Raw genomic sequence first — 23,607 nt, forward strand, 5'->3', positions numbered from 1 at the left:
AAAGTGGGACATGCTCAGAAAAATCAGAGGCATAGTGAAAATCTTCATATCACTTGATGGCCAGGCTAAAATAAGAATGTTCCCATTCACTTTCGTTCACATGCCACAGGTTTTCATCTGGTCATATGCAAAGGAACTGCATCATGGGTTGTGCATAGCACACACACACACACACATACACAGTTTCATGCCACGAATGTTTCAGGTTTTATAGTATGCAAATTTGCGAGAGGCACATGAACTTCTATATTTTTCAAAAGTGTCATGAATATAAGGATCAGTTACAAATTTAAGAACAAAAAGCCTTTTGAACATTCGGCAATCGAAGCAAATGATACCATAAATTATAAGAACCCCAAACAACTCGACTGGAAGAGATTTTTTTTTTTTTTTTTTTTGAATTCACACCTATGAATCACTGGCTAAGTGAAAAGTAAAAAGATATATATAATATATACTGTATACGCCATATATTTCGTGAGTCTATATTTTCGTGAATAGGGAGGGAATTCCCGACGATTTCGCGAGTGGTTAAATTCGTGATCGTGGAGTCCTGTACTGCAAGGAGAAATGTACACGTACATCACATCCACATCGGGATCAGAGTCAATATTTTCGTGTGTGTTTAATTTCGCGAACAGCACCTGACTCCCGAAATTCGCGAAAATAAAAAACTCAGGAAATATTCAGCGTATACAGTATTTTAAAGAGACACAGCACCAAAACACACAAATGTGGCTTCTGGGTCATGAGGGATTGAAACTGATAGCAACAGAAAAACCAGTACAGAGACCCTAGAGTAGTTTTGACAGCTGCCTGATTGAGTGCTCATGAGCTTGTAAAGTGGCAGGCACTATCTTGTTTCACGAAATAAGACCCTTTTGATTGTCCTATATCGATGTTGGGGTGACAAAGCCTTGTATATCAAATATACATATTGTATATATATGTCAAATGTTCAGGAGAGCAAAACAACATAGCAGCCAAAGCATCAGAACAAATGGGATTGTCTTTCCTTTGACATGCCATGGTGGCTTCATTTTTGGGGGTTAAGACAGCTAGGATTTGGACAGGACACCACTTGACTGATTATGTAATGATAAATGATTTTCACCAAAATTTTAGACACAAGCATTTGTCATCCCATTGACAATAATATGAAATATTTACTGTTGGGTTGAAGTCCAGACAGGTAGTCCAAAGGGCATGTCTGATCAAGAAAATGAAATTTCTAATTTCCACAGTCAGTCACGAGTGGCAGTTGGATTTTTTTTTTTTCCCCCGGAAGGAGAGAGTGTGACGGCCAAACGGGCAAAATGCTCTTATTCTGATCACAGAGCCGTGGGTGGAAGTCTACCCCCTCTCTTTTGGTGACATCCATATGTTTTGGCGTGACATTTAGACACAAGAGCCACTCTGCGGCATCGTGCGCAATTCAGGACTGTGGGGCGTTTGTTTGCCATGGGTGTCTTAGCAGCTTGAATGGCACTCTCATTGGGAGGTGGAAAAAATGAAAAGGCTGGTTGAACACCAAATACATGGATCTCTGTTTTGTATATACTCTCCATCTATCAGGATTTTATATGTTAACTGCATATTATATTAATTTCAAACTCGCCCCCAAGTTGTTTTACTTCCAGGGATGTGCCCCCAACAGGTACAGAATATGATTGCATTGTTATTCAAACTTACTGTATTCATATTGTTATGTTGGAAATACAATGTCATTTAACTGAACTGAACTGAATGGATAGGGAGCAGATACACTGTACAATAAAGCAGGGAGGTGGGAAATCCTCCCTGAATAAACACAGAACGTCAGTGACATTCAGCAATCTCTTTGCATTGGGGATTTTTGGTTGCATCTGGTGATTTTTCACGTGCCTTACAGTGACATCTGCAATTTTTCCTGATTTCAGGAATTGATTCCAAGAGAAAGCAATCATTCTGCCAAACAAAATGTATCATAAATTTACAATATTTTTGATGATAGCAGCTCTTGACCTAGAGCCATAAATACAAGAACAAAGCTCGAGCAAAAATCTGAAATTTTCTTTGCTAGGAGTTGATTCTGGATGGTGCTTCAGTTACTCAACGCTTCTTGGAACTTGAAGACTCCAGCTTGAATTGTTGACAATTTCACAACCTCTTCAGGTAATATTTCCATCGACATGCAGGGAAAGAGCCTGCATTGAGGTATCGTATGACGGCCACAGCACATACTATCCATACTGAATCATAATCAAGGTCTTCCGTCTGCTGTTCACAGAGACAAAATAGCATACCCATCTGCTCCACACCTCCTTACACAATCCCTAAGGCCCGAATTCACGAAGGTGGTACAAATTAAACCGTGGTTTAAACCATGGACAAAAACCATGGAGCGCCAAGTGTTGCACGGAATATTTCGTTACAAGATTGGTCATTTTCGTCGACAAAATGACCGTTTCGATAATGAAATTATCATTTCGTGGACGAAATGTTCATTTAGTTAAAAAATGTTGTCATTTCGTTAAAAAATAATCATTTCACCGACGAAATGACTGATTTTGTAACGAAATTTTCCATGCGACACTTGGCGCTCCATGGTTTTTGTCCGTGGTTTAGACCATGGTTTCATTTGTACCACCTTCGTGAATTCGGGCCTAAGAGTCAAAGCATGCATAATGCCCATTTCCATCCATGATGTTTGTGTGTGTGTGTATTGCCTTCATGAACAGCTTTACGATTCAACATTGTGTGTGTGTGTGGGGGGGGGGGTAGATCAAGAGTTTAGCAACTGCAATCAAACTTTTAGAGAAAATGGTGTGGCTAAAACTGGCCTTAGCTGCTACTGCAAGCCTTAATAACGCGTAATCTCTGGCTAATTAATCACTTTATCAATCAATTACGATTTTGAACCTTGAAGAGGAATCAAAAAGGAGCTGGAAAAATGATTAAGACGAATGCATGTTGCCTCAATATTTCCAACCACTATTGCAATTTGCATGGGCAGTCTTGTCGTGAGACCAGTCCAAAGGGGGTTAAGAATATCATGACAGGGTAATTGAACATGCATGATTTTACTTGGAAACCAGGAGTTCGTCAAACAATGATATGAAACTTGCTACCGGTACTACAAACGTGTGTGTACATACAAAACACGGGAGTGTGGCACACGGCCAAACCCTATAGCTTTGAATGTTACACTACAACTAAACAGTGTACACCGTATGGGATACCATTGACTAGCACAAGGACAGAATATTTACTGCTCATGGAAGTGGCAGTTCTGTCGGACACACAGAGCATCATAGTTTGCAACCCTAATGGCAAAGCGGCATGTCAAACCTGGGTTATGCAAAACGGATCAGTTTACTGACATATTCAAAACAGATGCATACATATGTGCACATGTAATGGCTATCTAACCAAGGTCTTGCCAGGCAATCAGAAAGTATGGCTGATCGAGCCTAGTGCCAGACAGAACAACAAGTAATGCATGCAATCTAGCTTTCAAGTACTGAACTGCAATTTAAAGGGATCATGTAGTGTTGGTTGAGACCTAACTTCAGGTTTCTAACATTTTTGGTGAGATAGTAAGAAACTTCTTATGAAATATGAAAGAGCATGTAATTCCAAGAGGGACTAAACATTTGATGAAAACTGGTTTTGAAATGACTGAGATATCCAAAACAGAGCAATTTTTATAAAAGAAGGAATCCACCTTTTATTAGGATCACTTTGTTTCACTTTGTTTTTGGATGTTTCAGCCATTCCAAAACCAATTTTCATCTAATAAACTTTGAATTCCTCTAGAAGGATATGCTCTGTATTATTTCATAAGTGGTTTCTTGGTATCTCACAAAAAGTTAATAGCCCAATCTTCATCTCCACCAATACTATACCATCCCTTTGCGCCAGTTCATGTACGCATTGGTACAAATTACCTTTTTTTCTCAGTTGGTTAGGCACTTCACTCATTTTCAAAGCGGCATAATGCATAAGCTTGCTTGAAAACACAAGCTGCAGAAAACATTTTTAAAAAGTATCCTGGATCCAGAGGGTCACCTGGATCACTACCAAAATTCAGTCACCCATTCCTTGTGCCATTATCAACTTTTCCTGCAAGTTTCATCCAAATATGTTCACAACTTTTTGAGTTAGTTTACAAACAGACAGACAGACAGACATAGAAACAAACAAATGCCGGCAAAAACATAACCTCCTTGCCGGAGGTAATAACAATAATTGAACAAATACAGCATTTGTCATGCTGTTTGAAAACAAAATGAATTTTTTAGTGTGTGTGCCCAACCTGTATTCATGCATGATGTGCTGCCATGTCCAGCCTCTTGGCAAACATCCTGGTTGTTAGAAACAAACACCTTTGCTGTATTAAGGTATGCACTGAATAGTTTCTAGTGTATAATTAACGCTTCATGTGCCACAGTGTAACCCTCTATATGGCACATTATTCACAGATCAGGACACATGAGCGCTCTTGGAAAACATTCCTTATATAAAGCCACATAACTTTCTATAGAAACATTTACGCCTGAATTGCAGTACAGCATAGTTGTAGAGAAGGTGGCAAGCTTTGCTGTGACGTAAATTTCATGACAACGCTATGGCTATGATGCTTTCAATGTATTGTGGCATACTGCGATTTACCAATCGTTTTGTGCGCAGCTGCGTGTTTGCTGTTTGAGCAAAATTTGAAAAGTTGGCAAACTGTCTCCTGAGTCAGGTGTGAGAACGAGGCATCCAAAGAATTAACTAGTACCCCTATCAGTATAACACTCTCTTGGCTCAGGCCAGACCTGAGCTATTGAAAGTCTTAAAATTTTGAGTTTATGAATGGGTCGGGCTAAAGTGGCCCGCATCAGGCTTGGGCTATTTTGGTCCTGCTGTAAGCTAGCACCAGGAGCGGGCCAGGCTTGGGCCTGGCGCTGATCAAAAAGTTTATGAACGATACCAGGCTAGGGCCAAAATTTCTTGCACGGTCAAAGGTCACAATTACCCTGGCCGTGCCTCCGTCGGAGCACGCATTTAGTTACCATGGTAGTTGTCCCTTACTTGGCCGAGTTCGTGAATAGGTCATCGTAAAAGTGGCGCGGCTCTGCTATAGTTACTGAACGTAATTTTTACTGCTCAAAGCGGGCTAATTTAGCTCGGGCCAGGAGTTGGCCAAAAATGCATGTGTTAGTGAAAGGGGTATAGTCCTATCAGGAGTAAATACAGTGTACGTATGCACCACGTATCGTAACAAAAGAAAAAAGTAGTCAGAGACATAGACAGAGAGACAGAGAGTCAATTACCTGGTCTATCCTTGCCGCCGATGTCGAAGGCAAAGAGGTGATCGGAGCAGCGGCAGTCCAGCAGGTTAGCCAGGGGCCAGCGGAGGAAGTGTCTGGGGGGACTGAGGAGGGCCAGTGAGAGGCTGGCCGAGTTCAGGTGGAGGATCAGCTTCGGGTGCTTGTGGATGGCATCGCCTTCCACCGGGGACACCTCCCAGCTCTCTGCACGGGTGGAATTTGTGAAAATTGATAAATGATGATGACTAATACTGATGATGACAACAAGAATGACAATTATAATTAATGACAACAATTATATAGTCTCGTTTTCCAGGGTAGCTTTCTTCAGTGTTAACATCATCCTGTCACTGCTATCAACCCCAGCAGTCCAGATGGGCACTTATACCCCCAGGTAAAGACAGCCAGAAGATGAGAAATTTTGTCACCGTATGTGGGTACCAAATAGGGATTTGAACCCATGAGCACCTGCTTTAAGAGTCCAGAGCATCCCACCACAGCAGAGATCTCTAAATGATTTGAACTTGAAGCATATGAGCTTCATTTCATCTCCTTGATATAGAAACTTATCCATTCATATGGGCAGTAGTACTTTTTAAGGTTTGAAGAAAAAAATTGACCAAATGGAAAATTTTGTAGTTAACATGGTGTTAACTAAAAAAGTCCATGCTTAAGTCCATGCTTAATAATAATAATGATGACGATGATGATGATGATGATGATGATGATGATGATGATAATAATAATAATAATAATAATAATAATAATAATAATAATAATAATAACAATAATAATAATAATAATAATAATAATAATAATAATACACTATATTTGTAATAATAATAATAATAATAATAATAACAATACACTATATTTGTAACATGGATCAAACTATTTGAGAACAAGCTAATTATTTTTTCCCCTTCTCATTTCATCTTTTATAAATGCAAACAGCATTAGTATGCGACAAGTTACTGTTACACAATATGTCTTTAACATTGCATTAGCTTTAGAAAATGACCATCAAGAGATAAAGTTTGTTTTACTCCAAAGAGATGGATACACAGTCGAATCACATGAAATCACACACAGAATTGTAAAGTAGTAACGTAATGCTGAAGTAATATTAAATGAAGGTCACATGGGAGAAAAGTTGGGGACCAGCCATATGCAACTCCAGAAGAGAGGTCAAAATACTTGTGAGGAAACTAGGTCATAGAATTATGACCTCCATGAAGGACGCTGAAGAATCCCTTTGATTGATTTTTTTTTTTCTCCTTTTTGGTCACAATTAAAATTGTGGAGTCAGAGCACAAAATGCAAGTATTTATGACACAATCAATGCATTTTGTGGCTGTTTATTGATACCAAGAATACCCCCTGGAAGGTGGCAGTGGCAAAATAGACCCTGATTCAATTCTTTGATCATTGCTCTGCCCACCAAATATGACGTAGACTACCCCACTTCTTTTCACACTCACAGCATGCCCTGAAGGACAATTCTCCTTCTTTTTTTTTTCTCTCTCTCTCTCTCTCTCTCTCTCTCTCTCTCCACATCTGTAGCAGCAAAGAATCGGATAAGTAGTTTCAAATACTTTTGTAAGAATGGGATGGGGTTTTCCGGAAAGGTTGAAAACTCTTGAGCTTATTGAGCTCAAAAAAAACAAAGCAACCACACACACACACAAACACACACAAACACACAATCTAGACCATGGTTTCTGGCTGTAAACAGATCTATAGGCTTTTGCTGCAGTGCTGAATCACAAATGAGAGGCTCATTACATTTTTCTGAATTGTTTGTGGTTATCCCGACAGACTGAGCACATATCACGCAATACACTTTGATAATAAAAGACCACAAATTTCTTAGAACAGATACACATGCTTGCTTCTGCGTATTACCTCCACACTTGTTCTTGAACTCGATATACATTTCTTCTTCTTTTTTTTCTGTCAAAGACTTTGACAGCAGGAACTGTTGACCATATCTTATAACATGCTCAAATCCAGGAGAGACATGACACAATATTTTCGATTGGCTAAACAGGAGGTGTCAAATCTCAAGACAGCCCTTCATTCGCCCTTTTTCCCCCTGTATACTGCTACGTGGTGGCTGTGTTTTTTTGGAAGGTGATATCTGCCTTTGCTAGATAATGAAGAACTCTCCACTGTTTCATGTGGGATTATGAATGATCGGTCATAAAAAAAAATATTAAAAAAAAATCACTCTTGAAAACTTCCACATAATTGCATCTTCTTGCATCTTCATCAAGCAATCTTGATCTATCTATCAATCCATTGATCAATCAATCAATCAATCTATCTATCTATCTACCTGCCCGTAGATTGAATATGGGAAAGAAAGAAATAGCATGAAGAGAATGAATTAACTAGATATCTATCTACGGTACAACCACGACTACATTCATGCCATGAAACTTCCGCAAATTTGGCCCGATGGCCTTTTTCACAGCACAAAACTTTTGTGAATTGCCATCCATGAAAAAATGATGAGCATTCTACATGCACTAGTACTACAGAGATTTGTTGAACACACACTGCTGGCTGATAAACACCCAACAAAACTCAATGTGCACTACTCAGTATTTGTTTTGATGCATGTTGAACACATCTGCATTAAATGTGAAAGTGCTGTTGTAGCTATATCTGATCGCGCGCTTTACAGCCAGCGGTACAAGTCAATTTATTTGTACGATGTACAGCATTGCACTGGCATTTAATGCATTGCGTATTATAAAACAAAAACTTTCATGTGCATTTTACTTTCGCAAATCTTGGCTCCTCGCAAAATTTGCTAAAGTTTCATGCATGCAAATGTTACTGGCTTTACAGTACCTACTATCTACCCATAAATTGTGAGAGAAAAAGAAAAGGAAAGAGAAGATCTTGACTGAAAATGACTTCCACGTAGATATCAATCTACCTGTACCTATCTTTCTACAGATTGAAAGACAGAAAAAAAGACTGATATAACTAACACAGATATCTACCTGTCTTTCTATAGACTGACAGAAGGAAGAGAGAAGGAGAGAAAGAACGAGAGAAGCGGCAGATAACTGACTCGATGTCATCTGCATTGTGCAAACTCACGGTGTTTCCACAGCTGCTTTATTGTGTCGTTCCATTTCTCAAACGTGGACGTGGACTTGTGCGTGGCTTCCTTGTCCTTGAACAAGAGGGTCTCTCCCTTGAGGATGATGGCCCAGTAGAGGACGTTGTTGCGCCCGCCTTCCTTGATGGTGCCCCGCTCCGTGCCGATGAAGTTTGCCGCCGTCAGCTCGTAGCGCTTCTTGAGCTCCGACTCCGTCTGCTCGCCGTGCGTCTTGCGGTATATGCTCAGGTACATGTGACCTACGCATTGGAAGCCACAGAATGCATCTAGATTGACTCATTTTTGAACAGTGTTCACAGTGATTCTTCCAGTTAGGAAAACAGTTTATCTACCATGATGCTTGACCATGGAAATGCAGGATATGGTATCAGATCTGTATTTAATGTGCTACATGTTCATATTGGAGTACGTAAAGTATACATGTGTAGTAATATGGGAATGCTTTATGCTTTATGAGCTCCCTCATAGAGACTTTGTATGGTATATCTAATAATATATTCATGTTTGATGTCTTTATTAAAGATATATTATGTTTGATTTATGTCAGTATTGTCTGGGCATTTTATTTGTTTTAAAGGGCCGCATTTTTTTTTCTTCTCTCTTCTTTCTTTAAAACACAACAACAACATGGGAATGTGTAATCAAATACAATAGGAATGTGTGTGTGTGTGTGTGTGTGTATCAAAAAAATAAGTTAGAAGAGCTGGAATTCTGTGAAGCACATCACATTTTACATACAACAACGCTGTGTACATGGGCTGGGTTCTTCTTAAAGGGAACATAAACCCAAAGAGCAATTTGGGTTGAGTGAAAGCAGTAACATTAGTAAAACACATCAGTGAAAGTTTGAGGAAAATCGGGCAATCAATGCAAAAGTTACGAATTTTTAAAGTTTTGGTGTTGGAACTGCTGGGTAAGGAGACTACTAGAGGTTATGACGTATAAGTGGACTACAATATAAAGGGAATTTAATAAAAATTAATTTTTCATGAAAATTACACATTCCATCAACTTGATACTGATATATGATAGGGGTAGCAATTATTCTCCCTGCTTTCTGGAAGCTGTTTGTCAAGTACTCTTTCATTTTGCTAGAAAAGTAAATTTTTGTGGAATTCCTTTTATATTTTCTTTATATTGTTGTCCACTCATACGTCATAGCCTCTAGTAGTCTCCTCATCCAGCGGTTCCAACACCAAAATTTTGAAAATTCATAACTTTTGCATCGATCGTCTGATTTTCCTCAAACTTTCACTGATGTGTTCTACTAATTTTGATGCTTTTACTCAATCCACATTGCTCTTTGGGTTTGCGTTCCCTTTAAGAACCCAATCCATGTATACAGTGTTAAAAAGGCAGTGGTCTCTCTCCTTATTTCATAGCCCTGCAGTCGCTTGAGTAAAATTTTGCCAAGCACAAAGTACGTTCACCTCATTTTATCATACCGACAGGAAGGTGGAACACACACACGGCACTATTTTGCGGTGGATGTCCAGTTTACTTCATCGTACCAAATGCTATACGAAATCTGATTCCAGGAAGTGCACAGTTATTGTACATGTATAAACTCCATGTCACAAGATCCTTTCCAAGTAAACAAAGTAGCTGTTCGATACCAGAAACCGTGTTCTCTAGTGAGGGTTAGAATTTTTGATTTGGTTCACTGTTAAAAATACTTTACATAATATTAAACACTTATATGTTCCCATCAAATAGTATTTTTCTACCTGTATACATGACAATCTCCTCTGCCAGCAGTTTTGTTTGAAAGGGAATATTCTTTATCGCACAGTGCACAATTTCCAAATCAAATTTTTGACCACAATGGCTTGGAAGCTATAATCATCAGCTCTGATAATTTGCAATGAATATAAAACTGATTGTCCTAAATAAAAAAAAAAAAATAAATAATAAAAACTCAATAAATATAAAGATGCAGATGGCTAGCCTGAACATTTTCATGCATTGAAGACTTTTGTATCAACCTGAGTTCGGTCATTTTAACGCTAATCTATGTCATGAATACAGTAAAAGTCCTCAGAAATTTCTTTTTGTTTTCTAAATCCAACTAACGAAAGCAAGGGGGAAAATTTGCAAATCCCATTGATTATTCAAGCATAAAAACATCTGAATTCAAGTAAATGTATGAAGCAAACTACAATTTAAGTACAATGTACAAAAATGTTGTTTGACCACTGACCACGGAAATGACACTTGTCAACCAAAACTGAGCACCAGTAAAGCTTTTTAGAACATATATATATACAGTCCAGCATTTAGTATCTATGCAATATCTTTTAGATCATATAAATGCATGCATTACACTATTTCCTTATGATAGTGTTTTTAAAAAGTTCTATCACTGGTGTTTCACATTCATCTGGCCTTACTCTCCAGATACCCGTTGCACAATCCCGGAGAATCATGGCATTTTCCTCTATCGCTCCTCGCCTATGGAACTCTCTCTCATCATTTCATGTGAAATTGACAAACTGGATCACTTCAAAGCCGCACTCAAAACTCACATTTTTCAACAGGCATTCAAGTGCTAACTCTCTTGGAGGAGGAGTCTGCGCCTTTGAATATTTCCAATAACAGATCTCCATAAATGGTGCTACACAAATGCTGTGGATCATCATCATCAATCATACCAAAAGTGTAACATTGTGATACATCATAAAAGGAAATACATTGTACTGCTGGCACATATTGTAAGTAAGAAATAACAATTACAATACCTGTTTCATGATTCATCTCAAGCACCACCCATCTCTGTGGACACAAAAGAACAGAAATAAAATATATATGTATTCACAAAAGAAAAAAGCAATGTGTTAAAACCATAAAAAAGCATTAACATTTCAACAATTTGCACAGGACAGCACATGATATGATATGCAAATTTGATGACGAGATGATGTCATACAATGTAGTAGCATCGCAAGTTTTCCTTTCACTTGAACCATGCAACCCATGATTATATACAATCTTAACCACAAAGCTAAGTTTCATTCACCAAATTTCCATAACTACTGGAAACACCAATATTTTAGCGCAATTAATTTTTTGTGCTGAGCAGCTCAAAAACATCTACAGGCTATTTCACAGGTTCTTGAATTCATGCAGAGCAATTGCTTTATACTTGTCCAAGTTCATCCATTCACAGAAAAACAAAATTGTTCTGCCCATTCCGCTTGAATGTATGGCCTGCACAGAAACTATGAGTACTGCACACACATGTATACTTAAATGAATATATTACTGTATAAGCCATTATTTTCTTGAGGATCTCATTTTCACAAATTTAACAACACGCAAAAATGACACCATCTCCTAGGGTAAAAGCGCATAAGATTACAATACCCTCGGTGTCAAATCGCAAAAACAACATCTTGCGGAAATGTTCATGATCTCCTCATTCGTGAAAATATCTGTACGTGAAAATATTAAACAGCTTCTACAGAACTACAGTAGGACACATGCACACACACACTCGTACCATACTGGGGAGGCACCACTGACACTGATTAAACCCGTTCAAATTGTGCATAGAAAATTGTGAAGATATTTTCACAGGTTCTGGAATCCGGGCCAGCTAAAAGTAGCACAAAATACACAAAAATGTCTGCGTTTACAGAATTCTTTTCAAGTAAGGAGGCAAAAAAGGTATAACCTACATAACTTGTTGGAGGGTTAAAGGTAGGGAATCCCATTTGCATGCCTTAAATGAAGAGTTGTATAAATACAGTGGTATGCTGAAGAGCCTCATTTTAGAAACTCCCATAAAGTATTGAAAGTGGAAGGTAACATTTAGTACATTTTTATTGACCATTAGATTTTGAATTGAATTTTTTTCGGGGCTCACCGTAAATTCCAGTACATTACTAGGCTACCTTTGCAGACCCATGCACTGCATGTGTGTCCATCATGTATATTTTGTGAAGAAACTTCATCAAAACTTACAAACATTTCTATATACATTCTTGCCACACACTCTATATGTTATTACATCAGCTCTTATACTTTTAGATTTGTGTTTATAGATATAAAAAAAAATACAGAAGACTGCAACAAAAAGGCTTAAGTGTGGCTGACACACAGAACTACTGAGTAGTTGAGTTTTGTGCATTATTCAAATTGTAGATAACTGTTGACTTCCAAATTTCTCAGCAGTGGCCTAAACAAGTCCCCTGAGGTTCATATTTAATGTTTTGCTGCATTTTGGGAGGTCTGTAAAAGGTATCCCCTACCTTTAAAATACTGCAATGAGATGTATGTGGGAGGGCAGCTACAGCCACTGCATTTATTGCCAATAAGAACGATTTGTATGGCATGGGTGACAGGGTTGAGAAATTGCGCAATAAAAACTTTTTTTTTTTTTAATGTGGGAGGGCAGCTGTGGCTGCTGCATTATTGAGGAACTGATTTTATGGCATGCAATGCCCATATTCAAATAGTACGTTGAAGGAGATTTTCCAGGCCATGACAGAATGACTCTATCCAACTGAGAAATGTACATTGTACACATAAATTTGATTTTGACTGACAATACTTCGTCACAATCAAAATATTGATCTACAATTCCACAGATTTGTCTATAGATCTCTATATCTTATCCTACTAAGTGAAACCTGTACTAATGTGCTTTTTCATTATGTACCATATTGTATATACAGGGCTCAACTACAGTTGGCCCGATATATAAAAAATTGAGAGAGATAGATAGAGAGAGAGAGAGAAAGAGAAAGATCCACAGTCAACTTGAACATGGAGTGACCTTTCCCTTTAAATGACCATGGGAGGAAGTTAAAACACGCAATGCATTGTATACCTTGTAGGTCCATTTAATCTATTAGTCATGCACCAGTATTTCATTACAGATATGTGGTATTACAAATGTATTTGGCCTCTCAGGTGTCAGTTTTCTGCGCATCTGTACATTTAATAGTAAGTAGCACTTCCGACAGTTTCCATGTGTGGGCCAAAATTGATTTCAGAGCTGTTTGATATATAAAACTCCTCGTCATCACAAGATAAAATGTGCAGTACATGAGTGCATCAATCTCTCCCCCACTTAGTTTTCAATCAAACAGGAAAGAATGACACGTATCTCTTCAAATGTATTTCTTTGATTCTGCCCACAGTCTACCACACATCCCAATGTGCTCTGTACGTGCTTGTGGGGTGTACCTACCAATGCAATAATTCATTATACTGTGTGCTACCAGTAAAAGAAATCCTGCCTGCCCTGTAGAAAATATCCACTGATTGATATGTTACACAGTTTCTCACCCCTGTCAATGTTGTGAGGAAGACATCAATGTATCATACACAGCTCTGGAATGAGTGCATAAGGGTTCCTGATACCACATCACGTCATGCGAATCTATTTCAGAAGACACCTAAAACTCCAGATGTTGCTCTTCCGTGTGTGGCTGATTTTTTTTTCTTTCTTTTTTTTTTCTTTTTTTTTCGTTTTTCTTTTTTTTTTTTGGAGGGGAGGTTGGATGGTGAGGGAGGTGAAACATATCAGATAATGAAGTTCAAAGCACTTTGATTAGTCTTGTTCGCCCTGAGAATTCATTACAATTAAGTTTGTTTGTTTTTTCTTTCAGCTGTCCATTAAAAGTTTCGGATAGGAATCTGATTCTTTTCTGCAACCATAGAAATTCTGTTAACAGCTTGCATAGTTTATGCTTTTAATATACTTGATATATGTACAGGCATGTTGCTGTGTGTGACACTTTGCCACATTTGTTGTTTTTGTTTCAAATGACCATTTTTACATTTCTTTGACCAAAAGATGAAAACAAGAGCTTCTCCTATTTAGAGGCAATTTTCATGGTGTGGCATTCATGGTCAAAATTTAAATCTATAAACACACACACATAAAAAAAAATCAAACACAATCTCATAGTACTACATGTACAAATGTAACTTGACATACATTGTATAATCTGAGTGGAATTTGGAATAAATATTAGGCCCGCTTCTGGATAAAGACTATTTTACTTTTGACAAACAATAACTTTTGAAAGTCTAGCTTTTCTTGCAAGTCATCCGTGGTAACTCAGCCACGACAGACACTTGCGACAGAGTGACTTGTCTGTGAACAGGTTCCCCCCCCCCCCCCCACCTTCTGGGAACGATGGGTCTCCCTCTTAACAAGCCATAATGCAACAGGAAGCAGAAGGGCAGCCCGGGTCAAAGAAGGGTTGACATTTACCTCTTTTGGGAAGGGGGGGGGGGGGGGGACTTGCAGTGAGTGCTGTTTTGCCTCCTCTGCTGAAACATTCATAGTTTCACACTGAGGGAAGGACCAGCCCTTTCACCGCGTGTCTTTGAAGCCAAACTACTGTATATTATGAGGTAAAAGCATGTAAAACATTTTCTCAGAAGGGCTCAAAATTCATCTTCCACCATTTGGAATTTGCTTCTAATACATCGAGAGGATCCACCACGAAACTTGTGTGGCTGACATGATTTGCCACAATATTGAGTTGTTTTGGAGCTTTTTTAGATTAAAAGTGTACAAGAATTCTAAGTAGTAAGCAACTTTTATTCTGACAGTGCCCTCCCCATTCACTAAGTACATGTAGGTAGGTAGAACGTTATGTGATGTTTGATCGTGCCCAACAGGTCATAATCACATTTTCCTACAAGCTGCATGCAGTTGACTGTCACATGAAGGATCAGCGGATACAGCTGTGGCCTGGGTACCGTTTCATGAAAGTTGTTGGCGCTGACAATCACCATGGTAACAGTCAGTGACCAGAACATCTCAGCCAATCAAAACCAAGGATTTTACTGAAATTGTGAGAGACTAACAACTTGTCAGCGCTGACTAAATTGATGAAACACCACCCTGATCTATTGATCATTCAAGTAGTCTGTGTTGGTCACACAGTTTTTCAAATGCACCCCGGTGGACAGCAAATGAAGATTAAAGGACAAGTTCACCTTAACAAACATAGTGGATTGAGTGAATGCAGCAATAATAGCAAAATACATCAGTGAAAGTTTGGGGAAAATCACACAATCTGTTCAAAAGTTATGACTTTTTAAAGTTTCTGCACAGTCACTGCCGGATGAGCAGACTACTACATGTATACAGTTTATGATGCCACTTTTGTATAACAATATTGAGGGAATAAAAAGATAATTCCACAAAACTTTATCTAAAAAAAAAAGAAAAAAAGCATGTATTCTATTAACTTGCTCCTGATGTTGAGGGTAATAGTTTCTCACTGCTTTATGAAAGAGGCAAGTCAAGTGCTCTTTTATTATGTGAGAAAATATTTTTATTATATATAATTCTATCCTTGTGACATCACAAGCTGTACCTGTAGTAGTCTTCTCATCCAGCGAAGGAGGCACTGAAACTTCAACATTTCATAACTTTTGAACAGCTTGTCTGATTTTCCTCAAACTTGCACCGACGTGTTCTACAGTAGTAATTTTGCCGCAAAATTTCATCTTTTGAAAAAAGTACACATTCCCTTGACTCGTTACTGACATATGTTATGGGTAATATTATTCCCGTTGCCTTTAGAAAGAGGCAAGTCAAGTGCCCTTTTATTACGCGAAAAAAGTGAAAATATGTTGAATTGTCTTTACATTTCCTTTATACTCTTGTACTCATATGACATCACGAGCCTTAGTAGTCTCCTCATCCAGCGGTTCCAACACAAAAATTTTACAAATTCATAACTTTTGCATCGATTGTCCAATTTTCCTCAAACTTTCACTGATGTGTTCTACTAATACATGTATTGCTGCATTCTCTCAATCCTTATGTTTATGAAGGTGAACTTGTCCTTTTATTTGACTAGTTGCTGCCAGACAAAAATCTGCCTGTCATTATTTGATAGGGTTTGAGGACTTTAATGGCACCATAATAATGGAAAATGAAGTCTGAATCAGAATACAGTATATTGTATTATGTTCATACAATAAGCCAACGCTCTGTGTGGGAGAGATGGACAAACTATTGAAAGATCATACTCAATGAGTTGGTAGCGACTCCAGTGCACCTCACAGATGCCAAGCGTACATCGTATCATGGACCTACATGATCGTATGTATTTTGCAGGAAGTACAAACTCTGACTTATGCACAGGGGACAAAAAGTGTGACTTGGCTTCATAGCCACACACAATGTATCCATGTAAACACAGTGAAGGCAACTGTTGCCAACCACACAGCATCTTGGCTTCCTGTCTACTTCCCACTACAATGTTTCGGGGTATAGGGTTAGGGTACACCATGGGCAGGGAACCCAGGGCAGCAGCAGCAGAGCTGCGCTGTCACAACAGGTCAAGAAAAAAGAAGACTTGAGAAGCAAGATCTGAAAGCATAGCCTCTACAAACACGTTTTGATAGTGGGTATTGAAACTCATTTCAGACATGGGAAAGTTGATAAATGCAGCCCTTGGCAATCAAGTAAAGATGTCATTTCCAGGAAATAGAGAGAAAAGACTAGAGCAATTACGGGTTATAATATTACCCGAGCTTTAGTGTACACTCTGGCAGCTGGACTTTGACTCTGTATCTCATAAAGTAATTGATAACAAGTCTACTCTTCTTTTTCTCAAAACTTTAAATTGTGTCAGAAATTTAGACATGGATGGGGACAAAACACAACTTAAAGACCGCCAAAAGTATCCTATAGCCTCAAAAAAAAAATGCAATTATTCATCTCAATCGGATAAAACTGTCAGGATTAATAACAACTAACATGCAGTCCCATGTACACACAATGTACATGTCTTATATCATAAGATGTATGGTGATATGTAAAGCCAGGAAATCTACTCAATGCTAACTTATCCATTCTATTATAACCTGTTTCACATATATGTGAATGTACTGACATTTGTCACATAAACCAATTTTGTCAGGTACTTTTAGCCTACTTTGTAATCATTTTGCATCTAAGATGCTTGAGCATGGTAACACTCAGACTCTGGTTGTGTTTTTTTTTTTTTTTTTTTTTTCATAATTTATTATTGCCTATAGTAGTAGCACTATGCAACAAAATCTGTTTTAAATTCATACAATTTCAATTGGATAAGACTGTAATTTGTCAATGCTTGGATAGGAGGCCAAGAGTACTTGTTATAAATTAACAGAGTGTCTCCTTATTGGTTCAAGAGCTCAAGTGCCAGCATAAGCATAAAAACATGCCATGCTTCTGCGTAGTGAAACCAGCATTTTGTTTCAAGCAGAGCTTTCCTTCTACTTGAAATCAACCACATGTATGCGTGTCACATCAAAAGAGGATAAAGCCCAAATATAGTATGGACCAAATTAATTTGACAAGACCCGTTTAAGGATTGTTTTGATGTACATTGTGTATTTCAAAAGGTAAACCATGATAATTTGATTGACCATCTATCAATCAGTGTAAAAACAAAACAAAAAAAGTACAACACAGCAAAGAACATACATGTCCTATGGGGTTTCTACAAGTGTGTGAACATCAGTTATACTGTCAACCTTGCTTAAGTCGACCTCACAAATAAAGGTCAATAATCGCCTAAGTGGAAGGTCTTTTCAAGTCCCTCTCTATTTACATTCTATTGATTTTGATCCCTCATTAAAGTCAAATTTTCTCTAAGTCGAAGCTATCTCTTCAGTCCAAATAGATTCGACTTGGGCAAGGTTGACTGTAATTTGTTTGAAGTCTGATCAATCTTGTACATTGTATATCATGACCCTGCATCACAGCACCTCTCTATATAATGTATTATGAGTAATGAATAAAGTTGCCAGGTAAGGGTTGTGAATAAAGGTTCCACTTTGAAACAGAGGATTTTCTGGTTTGTATGTTGCTCATTAAGATTGGATCAAGAGGATTGGATGTTCCTAACTGATCAGATGATGGAAAAAGAAGCAATTCTAAAATGTAGGAAACTGTTTTTTTAACAAAAGGGGCAATAACGAGTCTCTTCAAGGGCATAAAATCATCCTTTATTGTGTTTCAAATACAAAGGATGTTAAAGACTTCACACCAACTGCTTGTGAAGAAATTTACAAGATAAACTTCAGACTTTGTACACTCATTCACGAAATTCTATCCATGATTATGTTTTATCGCAGCCACTGGTATTACTCTAATCAGTTTCTAAAGACATTTTACACACATTTTCGCACACATTGTGGGTGGATAAAACAACCAAGATAACCAACTTGAGAGATTAAAAAAAAAGAAGGAGTTAACAAAATGTGAAAAAAAAAATGACAACCTATGCTTAGTGTCACTCTACCAAATTTTTGATTCAGACAGAATAAACTAGAAATGTCGCTATGGCGACTGATGCCTCCGCCATAATGCATGATTCTCCCAATAGGCGTATAGTACAATGTCTTCACAATGTGTGATCCATGACAGTTTCACATAACTAGCAAAAAAATTGAAATGACAGGTTTGTCAGAAATGTCTTGAAGTGAACTGGGTTTGCTTTAATTTTTTAAGAGTGCAGGTACACATATATGGGGAATTGAGAATTTTTACTTGAATTCTGACAGACCTTTTTATAAGTTTATGCATTGACTAATTTCCAAGGTATGAAGAAAGAGTGTAATGACAGTACAAAATGGATTTTTTTTTTTTTTTTTTTTTTTTGGGGGGGGGGCATTGTTTTGAGTTATCACGTAAACAGATAAATTTTAGGATTTGACCTTGATCTTTGACCTTTGACCTCTGTCCGATTTCACTGAAAAACTAATCAAGTAATTGTCCCATTATACATCATCGTCCAACAAAGTTTGGTGAAATTTGCTCTATCCAGTCTTGAGTTATCACGTAAACGGATACAATTTCATGATTTGACCTTGACCTTTGACCTTAAGCCGATTTCACCCAAAATCTAATCAACTAATTGCCCCATCATACTTCATACTTGGACCAAGTTTGGTAAAATTCCAGTAAATATTACTCAAGTTATCGCGTAAATGAAAGCGGACGTACGGACGGACGGGCAACCTGAAAACATAATGCCTCCGGCACCACTTTGTGGCGGAGGCATAGAAATTATAACTCTGTGAAAAACATTCCAACCCAAAATCAGCCAAGTTGAATCCAAAGTATACTTTTCTCTGTCCTACTGAAAAGTGAAGCCATGAGATGTTTTGTGTGCTCTGCGCTGCTGAGTCAGAATTTGAAAAGCACAATTCACATAAAGTATTGCGAAGTAATAATTTTATAAACATACGTAGTAAATCAAAGAAAGTTCATATCATACCAGGGCCGACCTTGATTCGTTCACATGGTGTAGAAAGCCATCCAGGATCCGCTGATTCCGGCTGGGTGGGGTCGTCATGACAACAGGCATTGGTGATGGCAGGTGGTTATCCACTCCTTAGGCTGCAATAAAATCTGTGCCACCATTAAAGGCAGATTCGTCTTTGTGCGTCTCCCCGTACTATTCTCCTTTAGTCATTTACTGAATATTCATCCACGCAGTATCTCAGGGTTTAGTTACATGTTGCAGACGGACAACAATGCTTGCTGCGATGACTCATTGTAGATCACACCTGCAAATCACAAGATACGAAATTCAAAAAACAAATGCCATTGCCAATATGACATCATAATACGGACTACTGTAAAAGTGGATATTTTTGCGTGACTAATTTTTCGCGCTCGGCCCGGTAGTTTCGCATGTTTTTAATTCTGGGGTATCAAGATATCAATTACTGCAACATACGGCAAGCAAAAATGATCGCATGCTTTATTTTCATGCTAGTTTCTGGTTGCCCGAAATGCGCGAAAATTTCAACACCCCATACACCATATATACTTCACAGGCATTACATTTGTAAATTGAGACTTGCAAACAATTTCATGAGCACTTTGATTAAATTGTGTGGCACTAGCAAAAACCCACCATCTGATGGCATACCAGTAATACTATCCCTATTAATATCCCTTACTTACTATTAATACTACACAAGTTTGTACAACATGTGGTGTGATGTCAACCTAAGCATATTTTTCGCCATACCAAGATTTTGACGTCACCTTTTAGCTATTTAAGAAGATCTTTATAGCTATTGATAACTTGACAAAGTGAATCACAAACACAATGAGGCTAAGCCGCAGCAAGCGAGCACCTGTGCTGCAACAGCAGTCGTTAATAGAAACTTTGTACTTGCATCATGCATTTGGTGTATGCGGCAGCTGTGCAGCAGACAGCAGGTTGGCCACTAATGGTACCATTGCATAAGTTTTTTATTAGAAAGCCTACACATTATTATTATTTTTATTCTTATCTACTTCAAGAATTTCATGATGTAGGACATTTATAAATCAAATATGTCATGAATACTTTTCGAGGTACCATTGTGGATTCTTCAGTGACAAGTATTGCACTAAATTCTTTGGGCTGCGTCCCTCAGAAAATGGTGCAATGCCAGTCACTTAAAGAATCCATAATTTCAACTGGAACCTCTCAGTGCACGGTATATTTGGATTATCATATTTTGGAACAAAAATTTATCCTCTAGTAATTGGCTGAAAGCAGCTTCACGCAATCACTGCAACTGATTGACAATGGAGAACTGACAAATGATTTGACTTCACATGATGATAGGTGTTTTCAACTTGACCTGTGTTGCAATGTTGACATGGTCGACCCTCCATGGCATACTATTTTCAAAATGACATCACTTTTTATGATGACATTTTCCAAATGGAGTACTTGTGAAATGATGTCACAAAGCAATTGTGACATCACAGAGCAAATCTGACATCGGCGCTGCTTCATAAGTGTGTCTCTATGAAATTTAACAAATTCTTTAAAACAAAACAACTGTGACATCAATCACAAAGCAATTCTGACAACGCATGCTGCTTCATACTACTGTATACGCTATAATTTTCGCGTACATAAATTTTCGCGAATTGCCGCTGTCACACATTTTCCTGAGTGGTTAAATTCGCGATTGGGGGACCAGAGAAAATATAAAGTGGCAAAGAAAGTGTGAATTTTCAACTTACTAGCAAATTAGAATGATACTAGTTATACACTGCATGAAAAAAACTTACCAAACTCTGCGAACTAGTAAGTTAGAATTCAGCATTTTTGAAGTGGTTAAGTCCATCGCGCTAGATTTCTGACGAGTGGTACGAGGGGTTGTGATAATGGATTGGCTCTACAGTATTCGTAAGTAGACGTGGACTAGCCCGACCACCCCAGACGCTGTTAATACGCTGTGTTGTGCGAATGCTACTTACAGCGACTGGGCTGTGTATACTAGTTAGTAGTTAGACGTGGACGTGCCATATGTACGTAAACAAGCTTAGCCAGTATGGTCTGTTCGGTAAGCCGTGACATGGTATACTAGTACTGAAATGTTTGTATCATCAAGGCAAGGGATTCATTTGGAAGGTAATATTTTCGCGTGTTGTTAATTATGCGAATAGCTCCCGACTCGCGAAATTCGCGAAAATAAAACCCACACGAAATATATAGCATATACAGTATCACTCTGTGAAATGTAATAATTTCTGAACAAAACAACGGTGACATCACAAAGCAATTCTGACACCATGCGCTGCTTCGTACGGCAAGTGTTGGAATACATTGTAGGATCCCTCCACAACATTGCATCCAACACACGACTTCTCGCCTCATATTCTCCCCTTCTTTTGATGTAAACACTTTTTAAAATCCCCCCCCCCCAAAAAAAAAATACACATGTAGTGATGTACCTATATGCTAAGTTTTATAGATCTAACATTCATAGGTCTACTCTGCCCAAGAGGTTTCTAGAACTATATTGACAAAAATAAACACAAGTGACATTTTTTAGTGTGCATCGGCGCAAGCTCATATTAATCGACCACCTGTTTTCCCATGGAAAAGCATGTAAAACCAGTGAATGGGCAAGTATATATGTGTTAAAAATATCCTAATTTCGTGCCTATTTAATACCAACGAGGATTTTCTTCAATTTTTTTCCTCACTGTTTTCTGAGGTTATTTACCTGTATTTTATTCCCCAAGTTTCTCCTGATTTATATTCATGTATGAATGTTCAAGGGCAAGTCCAAGATATCGCGCACCTTACGTATGGGACATTCAGAGATTTCAAACCTCTGAAAAGTAATGAAGGAGCACTTGGATTTTATTGTTTATCATCAGGAGGACTGGTATCCTTGAGAAGAATATTGTGTTTAAGTTTGGTGTCATTTGACCTTGGGTTGATTATTTTATTAAGAAAAATATGCCAACTTACGTATGGGACCAGAGAAAAACTGGATTTTTCAAAATAAAGTTTGAACTGAAAATTCTCTGAAAGTACCTTACTGATCAAGTTCTGTTTGGAAGTGAAGAAAGGTACAATACTGAAGTATCTTTCAGCAAAGTTTCACTGCAAAAGAATAAAGCATATTTTCATGAAGTTGGTTTAATTAACGAAAGTACACCTTACGTATGGGACATGGCTCAACTTACGTATGGGACATTTGTCTTTAGTGCACAAATGCATTCATGGGAATGACTTTAAATTTCCCCATAGTGTCATATTCAGTTCCACAAATCATGCTACAACATGTAACAAATGAAATAGACTTCTAAGTGGGTACTTTCCCGGTTCAGGTACCCAGCAAAAGCTAAAATAAAACAAATAAAAGTAATTACCAATTTACAATTAAATGTCTTAGTTTGGATTCCGTCATGCATTAACACTGTCCTCATGATGTCTACACATGCAGATATAGTATACTGACACTCTATTTCTAGCCCATTTGTAATTACTCTAGTCAATATTTTTTCATCAAATGAAAAAAAAAATGAGCAAATTCTGGCTTGTGACCTTGATATAGCATACATGTACATGTACAATAACTAATTTGTAGTCTTGATAATTTCAACTTTAGAATCAAATGTCATGTACAATGTATTTGCAGATACAGTTTGAAGTGGGTACTTTCAGTAGCTCTAGGCTTACCTTGCAAGTTGTCTAAGTTTTTATAAAGCTTTATAAAAATTAATTGTTTGAAATGCAGCACAAAACACAACAACAAGAGTACTTCATTTTGCTCTGTAATCATCATGTTTTGCCATGTGAATTTTAGCTGAACTGCAAAATCAATCAAATTTTAATGAAAGTTTTAGATTTTAAGGAGATAGAAGAATGTATGTACCAATGCTGTTTCTGTTTTTTT

General features: G+C 37.8%; 1 protein-coding gene across 1 annotated transcript in view; it reads right to left on the bottom strand.

Annotated features, from left to right (window-relative positions):
* Positions 1-19,813, bottom strand: part of LOC140231905 (uncharacterized) — a 49,603-nt gene extending 29,790 nt beyond the window's left edge. The window contains exons 1-4 of the mRNA XM_072312057.1: positions 19,680-19,813; positions 11,172-11,205; positions 8,412-8,672; positions 5,301-5,501 (exon numbers count right to left, since the gene is read on the bottom strand). Of these exons, the coding sequence (XP_072168158.1) occupies positions 5,301-5,501; positions 8,412-8,672; positions 11,172-11,205; positions 19,680-19,769 (586 nt within the window). The 5' untranslated portion in view covers positions 19,770-19,813. The remainder of the gene's footprint in view (positions 1-5,300; positions 5,502-8,411; positions 8,673-11,171; positions 11,206-19,679) is intronic.
* Between the last annotated feature and the right edge of the window lie 3,794 nt (positions 19,814-23,607).

The sequence above is a fragment of the Diadema setosum genome, chromosome 8, assembly GCF_964275005.1.
Source record: "Diadema setosum chromosome 8, eeDiaSeto1, whole genome shotgun sequence".
Taxonomy (NCBI): Eukaryota; Metazoa; Echinodermata; class Echinoidea; order Diadematoida; family Diadematidae; genus Diadema; species Diadema setosum.